At 30.5% G+C, this 9,735-nt stretch overlaps 3 protein-coding genes across 3 annotated transcripts in view; all 3 read right to left on the minus strand.

Annotated features, from left to right (window-relative positions):
* Positions 1 to 12: 12 nt before the first annotated feature.
* On the minus strand, positions 13 to 936 carry LOC117182801 (zinc finger protein 98-like). The gene is made up of 3 exons (XM_033375909.1): positions 912 to 936; positions 571 to 870; positions 13 to 488 (listed from the first exon to the last, which is right to left on the minus strand). The coding sequence occupies exons 1-3, from the start codon at positions 934 to 936 to the stop codon at positions 85 to 87; spliced, it is 729 nt and encodes a 242-aa protein (XP_033231800.1). The 3' UTR covers positions 13 to 84.
* A 945-nt stretch (positions 937 to 1,881) lies between these two features.
* LOC117182802 (zinc finger protein 701-like) lies at positions 1,882 to 7,224 on the minus strand. Its single transcript, XM_033375910.1, has 3 exons — positions 7,185 to 7,224; positions 2,485 to 2,652; positions 1,882 to 2,399 (listed from the first exon to the last, which is right to left on the minus strand). Exons 1-3 carry the CDS (start codon positions 7,222 to 7,224, stop codon positions 1,906 to 1,908), a joined length of 702 nt encoding a protein of 233 aa, XP_033231801.1. The 3' UTR covers positions 1,882 to 1,905.
* Positions 7,225 to 7,543: 319 nt separating this feature from the next.
* LOC117168541 (zinc finger protein 678-like) overlaps positions 7,544 to 9,735 on the minus strand; it is a 6,331-nt gene continuing 4,139 nt past the window's right edge. The window contains exons 3-4 of the mRNA XM_033354276.1: positions 8,608 to 8,790; positions 7,544 to 8,521 (exon numbers count right to left, since the gene is read on the minus strand). Coding sequence (XP_033210167.1) covers positions 8,223 to 8,521; positions 8,608 to 8,790 — 482 coding nt within the window. The 3' untranslated portion in view covers positions 7,544 to 8,222. The remainder of the gene's footprint in view (positions 8,522 to 8,607; positions 8,791 to 9,735) is intronic.

Below are 9,735 nucleotides of genomic sequence, written 5' to 3' on the forward strand. Positions count from 1 at the left end.
GCATATATTGTAATTCAGAAAATAGTTTTTTAAATTGGTATGAGAAATTTCCTAAAGATGGAAATTTCGAGTGCATAACAGTTATTACTTATTGAGATGTTTTGAAATAATATGAAATGACAAGGTATCTTTGCGTTTAGTTTTGAATTCGCAAATATCGCAAGTGAATTGCGGTGTAACAGACCCATGTTCTAAAAGTTTATGTCGTTTTAAACCATATGGCCAATTGTAACTTCGAGAACATTTGTCGCATTTATAGGTGGATTTCGATGTTTGTGTGTTTGATTTAAGATGTACTCGTTTTACGTGTCGACTCAAGTAATGTGTTCGCGTAAATTGTTTGCCGCAGAATTTACACCCGAAAAGTGGCACGGTATCGCGTTTTTTGTATTCATTTTCTGGTTTATGATTTAAAATCTTAATTCCCTGCTTCTTTTTCTTCCGCTCATATTTGTCATCATATTTCTGGCCTGTGACTTTCGCTTGATCTGAAAATTCAAAAAAACGTATTAGCAAGTTTTCAATTTATAATTTTTGTTTAAATGTAGTAATTTTTCAAATTATCCAAACCTTGGATTATTTCTTCCTTGATATCTAAAGATTCGTCATTGTCGTATTCAATTAGGCAAGATAAATCTTTGGCTCTAAAATTATTGGCAGAAGAAATTTCAGTGGTTATAGAGTTTTTATCTATTTGCATTCCTCCATAAATAAGATTATGCTCTTCCTCCTCTTGTTTTACAAAAACAGTTTTAAATTTCGAAAATTCAGTGCTGCGAAGAACAGAAAACGGTTCACCAACTAGTTTGTCTGCTGATATTTTCGAAACCCTTTGTAAACTTTTAGTTTTACTTGAAGCACTATGTTGATCTAGAAAATAATAACGTAAAAGAATCAATTAGTAGTCCGACGATTTTGATCCTTATCCTGTAGCATGTGTAGATTTAATAAACAACTCCATTACATTTTTTTTTAAATTCGTACCGTATTGAGTTAATTGTTTATAGGCGTACGTTTTTTTACATTAGGGCAGATAGGGACCACGAAAGGATCATGCAGCTTAGTAGAAATCGATTTAAAAATTTCAAAAAATGTTAACGCGAAAATTTTATTTTATTTCTTAAATAAAATTTTCGATACGAATTCAGTATACTGTTATTAAATACATGATCGATATCGATACAGAGTGACAGTAAATGTGAAGGCGATATTTAAAAAAAGAAAATTATGCGACATCGATGGAGCGTAAGTTTACTCTTTCTGAACGTTCGAAAAGTAAAACTCAGTATTATGTAGAAATTTTCACAAGAAAGTAATTTAAACTGTTAAATAGTTTGCGTATTTACCTTAAATTACTTTTTTAAAAATGAAAATTACTACGTTAGAGCTTTTCAATCGAAATGAAAAATTTTTTTAAGGATTGAATTTTCGCGTGCGTAATAGTTCTTACTTATCGAGATGCATTAAAACCATGTGTGTGGACAAATAACGCTTTTCGAATAACCCAAATAAAATCATATTACATTACAATTTTTGTATAAAAATTCTTCTTCTATATGTTTGTAAGAGTAACTTATTTTTACATCGGGGAATATTGGGACCTCAAAAGAAGCGTGGAATTAATTAATAATAAATTTAAAATCAAAAGAGAGTGCACACAAAAATATTATTTTATTTCTTAAGTAATATTATGGAACCGAGTTAAGTTTACTGACAACTGAGTAGTCTTGCTAGTAATTAAAAAATTCGTATTTTAATTGAAACTCCTTTAAATATTTCATGCGTTTATTCATTTTATTAATATATTGCAATTCAAATATAGACATATTAGTCCGATGGAAGAATAATAATTTTTCAACTTATATTATGAAAATGGTTTCAGTACAAAAAATGTTTTTAAAGTGACTACAGTGAGTGGCGTGCAGTAATATGTTTTGACAAATTTGATTTTTGATTCGTTTTATGTCCGCAAAAATAGCAAATAAATTGCGGTTTATTTGCTCCATGGTCTAAACGCTTATGTTGATATAAACCACCTAATGAACGATAACTTCGAGAGCATTGGTCACAAGTATGCCCTGGTTTTGAGGTATGCAAGTATGTTTTATGATGCACACGATCCACATGAGAACTCATGGTACCTATCCGTTTGAATAGTTTGCCACAAAAATTACATCTAAACTGTGGGATGACGTCGCATTCAAATTTTCGATGACGATTCAAATCCTTTTTCTGTCCATAGGTTCGCGCACATTTTTCACATTTGTATTTCTTTTCTGATTCCACATTTGATTCAAAAATTTTTTGTTTTGTTTTGCTCTGATGCATTTCAGGTACTTCTGATTGATAGTTTCGATTATCACTTGGTTTTATTCCTCTATTCAATAAATTTCGATAATCTGAAAGTTGATCAATAATTTTTTTAAATCATGTTCTGGGCCTTTTTTAAAGATATTTATTTACTGAAAATATTTGTAGTTTTACCTTCGACAATTTCTTCCTTGATTTCCAAAGTTGCTTCATTACCAGATTCAATTTTGAAAGCGAAATCCTTTTCATTATTTGTAAGCAGTTCCTGGTATTTTATAAGATATTCTTTATAGTCTCTTATTGAACTTATGCCTGTATCCATCGAATCACTCCTTTTATTTACTGAAAAATAACAAGGATGTAAATTAGAATTTTTCAACGGTTAGATAATTGATTACTATCCTGTAAATCTTGGCTAAACTTTCCAAAGCTTGCCTGTTTTTAATATTAATGCGAACATAAAAAAGACGTGGTTGCGCACCCCGCAATCTCTGTAAAAATAGCCGACTTTTTCAATATGCGTAGGCACTAATTAAAAAGAAAACTTTGCTTACACGTATAACTCTATACTTCTTCTCATTTTGAACTTCGTTGGTTATTTCTAAATTCTTTAAAATGGTTAACACATTCACACATTCACACATTCACACATTACAGATGATATATTTTATACAAAAAAAATAATTTTAAAGTCCATTATATAAGAAAAGAATATTTATAATGCAGAAATATTTTTTTATTACCTACAGATAAAATATTCATACTTGTATAATAATACAAAAATGTATTAACTTAAACTATGAAAACAAAATCAGTGTATAAAATATTTAACAGAAACTAGAATGTATTTATTTTATTTTATAAATTAATAGTAACACTTAGCAGTAAATAAAACAAGATGAACATGAAACTATTACCTCTCAAACCTAGATCATTTCCAAATAAACAATACATATAAGAAAAAGTTCTACGTTATTCAATACAAATAATTAATGTAGATATCAATAGATAGTTAATTCAATCCTTCTTAAACTTCAAATAAATAAATGAAGTTCAGTATTATGTACTGTTTTTCATTAGTTATTTTTGGTATACAGACATATAATGCAATGCGAAAAAGAGTTGTTTCAACCGATATTATGATTTTCGTACACGGAAAGAAGTTAGGTAAAATCGTCGTGCTAGCGGTGAGACAGTTGATGCACTTCGATTTGGTGTGGCGTCTGCTCCAAATTCGGGGCACTTGTTACCCCAAACTGACGGAGATCAGTCGTTTCGAAATGTTGTGCTAAATTTTCTTAAACTGCGCAAGCGCGGAACTCTGCCGCAAATGCCGTGTATGCAAAACAGCTGGACTATACTGTTGGTTAAACGGTTCCTTAAGTTTGGGGTAATGGTTTTCCCGAATCAGTGGAGCCGTTCAACTAAACAGAAGTGGCACTGTTCACTGGGTGATTGGCGCGATAATTGTACTTGTTGGGTGAGCGGCTCTACCAAATTCGTCTCCGTTTAGGGTTTAAAATTGTGTACTGAATTATTGGCGATTATGTACAATAATATGACTGGACAAAACATGCTTCAGATTCGCTGTGTAACCGCAACAATCACAAATAAATTGACGTGAAATGCCCTCGTGTTCTATCCATTTATGCAGATTTAAAGAACTTATAGTGGTATAACTTCGAGAACATTTGTCACAATTAAGCCTTATTTGTGATGTCATTAATTTTATTTTCTGATGCAAGTGACGCATATGGCGATTCTTGTGTTGCTTCTGTTTAAATAGACTGCCACAGAATTCATATCTGAACTGTGAATTGACATAGCATTCGAATTTTTGATGCCGATTCAGATCTTTTTTTCTGTCTATAGCTTCGAGCACACTTTTCACATTCGTATTTCTTTTCCGATTGCTCTTTTGATTCTTGAATTTTTGGCTTCCTCTTGGTCTGATACATGCTCAATAATTTTGATTGATGTATTCGATTATTGCTTGATTTTACGTTTTTATTCGAAAGAGTTCTATCATCTGAAAGTTGAATAATAAAATGGTTTTTTAAACCTTGTGCTGAATGTTTTTTAAAGATATTTGCCAAACACACACACAAAATTTCACCTTCGATAATTTCTTCCTTAATTTCTAAAGTTCCGACATTCATATGTTCAATTTCACAAGTAAAATCTTTTTCAATATTTTTAGGTGGTGAATTGTGGTCTTTCTTCTGGTGTTTAAAAGAATTTAATTCATATTTAACATTTGTTCTCATTCTCGACTTTATTGAATCAATCTTTGAATTACCTGCGTAAAAGAAAAGACATGCAAATTATAATTTTTAATGGTTGTATAATTATTATCCTACAAATATTGATTTAGGTTTCCATAAATATAGATAAAAATAGCTAGATTTGTTCAGCACTTGTGGAAACTCTGTTGAAACAAATAAACTTCGTTTACACTTATGATGCTATACTCCTTCTGGTATTACACTTTATTGGTTATTTTAAATTCTTCAAAATTGTGCATATATTAGCACATATCAGATATTTTATTTTACGTAAACAAGCATTCTTCATAAATTTAATAATCAAATAATACTTATGGTGCATAAATATGATTTTATTCAATCTGCATAAAATATATTTATATTTAAATATACAATAGAAATTTCTTAATTTTATATATGAAAACAAAAAGAGTAAAAAAATACTTAACAGAACCTGGAAAATATTTTCTTGACTTTATGATTTAGAAGTAATTCCTACTAGTAAATAAAAAATGGTCGTCAAACTATAACTTCACAAACCTAGATTTTTACCAGATAAAAAAAGCATATAAAAGTAAAGTCTACATTCAACAAAAGTAATGATTGTCGATGCCGATGGAGAGGTAATTTTCTATTTTGCAACCTTAAAGTAAAATAAGGAAATTCAGTATTCAACGTTGATTTTTATGAAAAGTTGTATTAGCCACAAGGTACAAGAAAATGTCTTGACGAAACGTGTTTCTTACTCGCTATGTAGCCATGATGTGAGGAAGTAGATGTTCACATAGAAAAGAAAGTGAGGTGGTCAAATGTGGTGATGAGGCAGATCTGGTGTGTTGGGGAAGAAGTTATTGGCAGATGATTTTGGAAGCAGCATGTAATTTTTAGATTCACTACTGATGAGTGTGCTATTGTATGGAATTGGCAAGAAATACGCCTGATTATATTGTTAATAGGGAGGCGGGGAGAACGAGTTTAGGGATTCCAACAGGCAGTCGGACGTGTTAGCATAAGACAAAATTTTTGGAAGAGGGGGGATGCATGAGGAGGGGAGAAAGGTGTATTAAGTGGTGAAGAAGAAAGGTATGGCGTAAGCGAAGGCAGAAGAGGATGAGAGAATAAGGGAGTTAAGGTTCAATGGGAATTATGGGTGGATTATGCCAAGGCAGGGCACAGTATTTGTGTGAAAAATAAGAGACAGAAATCAAGGAACTTACAGCAAGGATGAAGTGTGGGAGAAAAAATAAGGTGTGAATTGTGCGAAAGGGTTAATCAAGGGTGAAAAGCTGTTTAGAGGATTGCGAGGGAGTGGGAAGGAGTGAGATAAGCATGAAGGTATTATTGCATGAAATAGGGGATAAAAAGGCGGCTGAAGCGGGAGGAGGGGATGTGGGGTGAGATAGAGAAGAAGAGAAGGAAGGATGAAGAGGGATTTAGAGGGAAAGACTGTAGAAAGGAGCGAAAGTCAATAGAAGCAAAATGTAAATATTGTGAATAGTAGATAAGTATTAGGTATTAGCTGTGGAGGAAGAGTTTGGCCATGCGAGACAAAGCGAGAAAGTTGGCACATGCGTGCGAGGCGTAGTAAAGCGCGGAAGGCAAGGCGATAAAGAGCGAACGACCGATGATTTAAGGTAGCATTAAGGTGTCTTATTAAAAGTTTATTTTTCATGCGCAAGACCCACATCTCGTCTAAAGTTACATTTCCGTTTAATTTTTGTGTTGCAGAATGTAGAATTAAGCTGTGGTTTAATGTTCCATTCATACTTTTTTGATTGTTTAAATTTCTCCTCTGATTATAGCTTTCCGCACCTTCTTTACATTTGTTTGTTTGTATTATGATTCGAATTTTTTTCCAGATATAGTTCCGCGCACATTTTTAGCATTGTGATTTCCTTTCCGACTCGATTTTTCTGTTTATGTTTCCAAGAGTTTCAAGTTGGTAAAAATACAGTAAACATAATAAATATAAAAAAAAACTTTCTTTGCCCGCATGGTATTATATTTATAAAGATTTTAAAGTTAGTTTTTATTTCAAACTTCTTTACATGTTTCATATACACTGAGATTCTTATGTTAATAACTGAGATTTAAATTGTTTAAAATTTAGTGTACACAACTAAATTACTGAAGATAGCTTAAAGCAATATGGGCATACAAGTAATTTTTTTCTACTGCAATAAAATTACAAATATCGCAAATAAATTGTCGTCTAATTATCTGGTGTTGTGGACGCTTGTGTAAATTTAAAGAACTCCTTGCAATGTAACTTCGACAACATTTGTCACCGTTAAAGTTTGCTTGCGGTGTCTTTGAGTTTGTTTTTTATGTATGGAAACTATATGGGTCTTAAGGCTGTCATTCTGTTTAAATCGTTTGAAGCAGAATTTGCATTTAAACTGTGGCATATTTGATTCCTGAAATTTCGATTTCGTATTGCCTTGATGCATTTTTAACACTTTTGATTGATGTTTTCCATTATCGCTTGGTTTTACGCATTTAATCGATAAATTTCCAACATCTGAAAGTATAACAAAAAAATGTATATATTTTTAATTTCTAAACTGGATATTGTTTAAAGAAACTTACTGAATATATTTAAAATCTTACCTTGTATAATTTTTTCCTTGATGTCCAAAAGTTTCGTCATCGCTGTATTAAATTTTACAGGTAAGATCCATTTTATTATTTATAGACAGACCTTTGCGATCTTCCCTCTGGTGTTTTAAAGGATACCCCGGATATTTCGCAGTTGATTTTATGCTTGTTTCCTTCGAATAAAATCTTGATTTCTTTGAAAAAATCAAATACGTTTAAATAAAAACATTTTATTAGTAACATTATTGGTATTATCCTGTAGGTCTCGGTTTATGTTTCTACGAGTTCCGAATCATTGACATTAAAGTGGACGTTGTAAAAATAAATAAACTTAGTTTACACGAACGGTTTTATAATTCTACAGGTTTTAGACTTCATTCTTTATTTTAAATTCCTTTACATGCTTCACATATTTACAAATTTCGGGTTATATATTATATGAAAAAATACCTTAAAGTAAATTTGACAAGAAATAATACTTACAATAGAGTAAAGTTATTTAATTAACTATACATCAAATATATTCATATTTCTATAATAATAAAAAAGTTTCTCAACTCAAATTATAAAGCGAATATAGTTTACACAAGCTTTACCAGATACTATAAAGTAATTTCCTAATTTTGTGATATAAATGGTTGAGAAACTGTACTTTCACAAACCTAAATTTTTTCCTAATAAACACAACGTAGTAAAAGAAATTGTACATGAAACGAAAGTAATTTATATCGATATCGATGGAGTGTGGATTTACTCTCTAGCAAGCCTTGAAATAAATTAAATTTATTGTTATATAGTGATTATCACGCAAAGTTAGTTTCAATATACAAGCATTTAACGAAATGCAAAAATCCTAAGATTTAAATGGTTTAAAGTTTAGCGTATGCAATTAAATTATTTCAGATAGCGTGCAATAATAAGTTCTGGCAAGCGACTTTTATCTAGTGCATTAAAACCACAAAAATCGCAAGCGAAGTGTCGTCCAATTGCTTCGTATTGTTCACGTTTATGTTGATCTAAACCATGTAATCATTTGTAACTTCGAGAACATTAATCACACTTAGGATTCGTTTGCGATGCCTTTAAATATTTTTGGTGGAGATGCAGATGACCTACGTGACGATTCATGTGATGTTTTCGTTTAAATAGTTTGCCACAAAATTGACATTTAAACTGTGGCGTGACGTTACATTCATATTTTAGGTGAGAATTAAGATCTTTTTTCTGTACATAGATTCGCGAACATTTTCCACATTGGTATTTCTTTTTTGATTCCACATTTGGCTCTTGTATTTTCGGTTTTCTTTTGGCTTCTGGTTTTACATCCCTGTCCGATAAACTTTCATTATCTGAAAGTGAAACAACGACATTTATTCTAAACTCTTGTGCTGGATATTTGTTAAAGATATTTACCATAAAATATATAAAGTATTACCTTCGATAATTTCTTCCTTGATTTCCAAAGTTTCGTCTCTGAAATATTGAACTGAGCACGTGGAATCCTTTTCATCACTTCTAGGCAGTAGATTGTGGTCTTCCCACTGGTTTTTTGAAGGATATACTTGATATCCCCCTCTTGATCTGACTTCTATTTTCATTAAATCACGATTTGATTTCCCTGAAAAAAACAAAGATTTAAAATATATATATTTAAACTTTCTCTTTTATTGGTTTAAGGGCTTCGCTAATTTTTTATTTTAATATCTCGATTTATGTTACCAAGAGTTTCAAGTTTTTATCACTCAAGCGGACGTCATTAATAACAAATTTTGTTTGCAAGTATGGGGTTATAATTCTACAGGCTTTAATCAAAATCTTTTATTTTAATTTTCTCTATACATTTCACGTATTTACAAATTTCGAGTATTTTACTTAATTTAAAAAGGGATCCTTCACTAAAATAATAAAAGTTTTACAATAAACGACTGTTTACAATGAAAAAATATTGTTTTATTAAATCGGAATCAAATATATTCATATTGGTCTAATAATAAATAAATTCTTGAACATTTAAATCGAATTAAGTATACATAGGTTTAAATGGAAATGTTAATTTACTAATTCTGGGTTAAATATATTTATATTGCTCTAATACAATAAAAATTGTTAACTTCAACTACGAAAATGTCTACAAAATGTTTAAATGGAACCTAATTCTATTGTTCAATTTTCATGAGCAAAACACATTACAAAAATTCGACATTTAACGCAAGTAGTTTATCTAGATAACAATGGAAGTTTCGTAATCCTACAAAATAATGAATTTTATTATACTGAAGTGATTTTAGTATTACTATTCTCTTTGAAGCACACTTTGAATTCTCTAAAAAGAATCACGAATACTTAAATAAAAAATTTTCAATAGTTAGATAATAAGATAGTTCAAGTTAGAGAATTGATAATTTAGGCTTTTTGACACCAAAGTGGACATCATTAAAACAAACTTAGTTTACACGTATGATTTCATAACTCTACAGGTTTTAAACTGAACTTTTTATTTTAAATTCCTTTACATGTTTCATATATTTACAAATTTCGTTTTTTTTTTTTTTTCTATGAAAAA

Source organism: Belonocnema kinseyi, chromosome 2, assembly GCF_010883055.1.
Source record: "Belonocnema kinseyi isolate 2016_QV_RU_SX_M_011 chromosome 2, B_treatae_v1, whole genome shotgun sequence".
In the NCBI taxonomy this organism is placed as follows: Eukaryota; Metazoa; Arthropoda; class Insecta; order Hymenoptera; family Cynipidae; genus Belonocnema; species Belonocnema kinseyi.

What these genes read in the sequence shown, in the direction of transcription:
- LOC117182802 (XM_033375910.1), bottom strand. Translation starts at nt 7,224, where the DNA reads ATGACGAAACTTTTGGACATCAAGGAAAAAATTATACAAG. An exon ending in CAAGGAAAAAATTATACAAG is followed by an intron (nt 2,653 to 7,184) that starts GTAAGATTTTAA and finishes GTTATTTTTCAG; the next exon opens with TAAATAAAAGGAGTGATTCG. An exon ending in CAAGGAAGAAATTGTCGAAG is followed by an intron (nt 2,400 to 2,484) that starts GTAAAACTACAA and finishes ATCAACTTTCAG; the next exon opens with ATTATCGAAATTTATTGAAT.
- LOC117182801 (XM_033375909.1), bottom strand. Translation starts at nt 936, where the DNA reads ATGCTACAGGATAAGGATCAAAATC. An exon ending in ACAGGATAAGGATCAAAATC is followed by an intron (nt 871 to 911) that starts GTCGGACTACTA and finishes ATTATTTTCTAG; the next exon opens with ATCAACATAGTGCTTCAAGT. An exon ending in CAAGGAAGAAATAATCCAAG is followed by an intron (nt 489 to 570) that starts GTTTGGATAATT and finishes TTGAATTTTCAG; the next exon opens with ATCAAGCGAAAGTCACAGGC.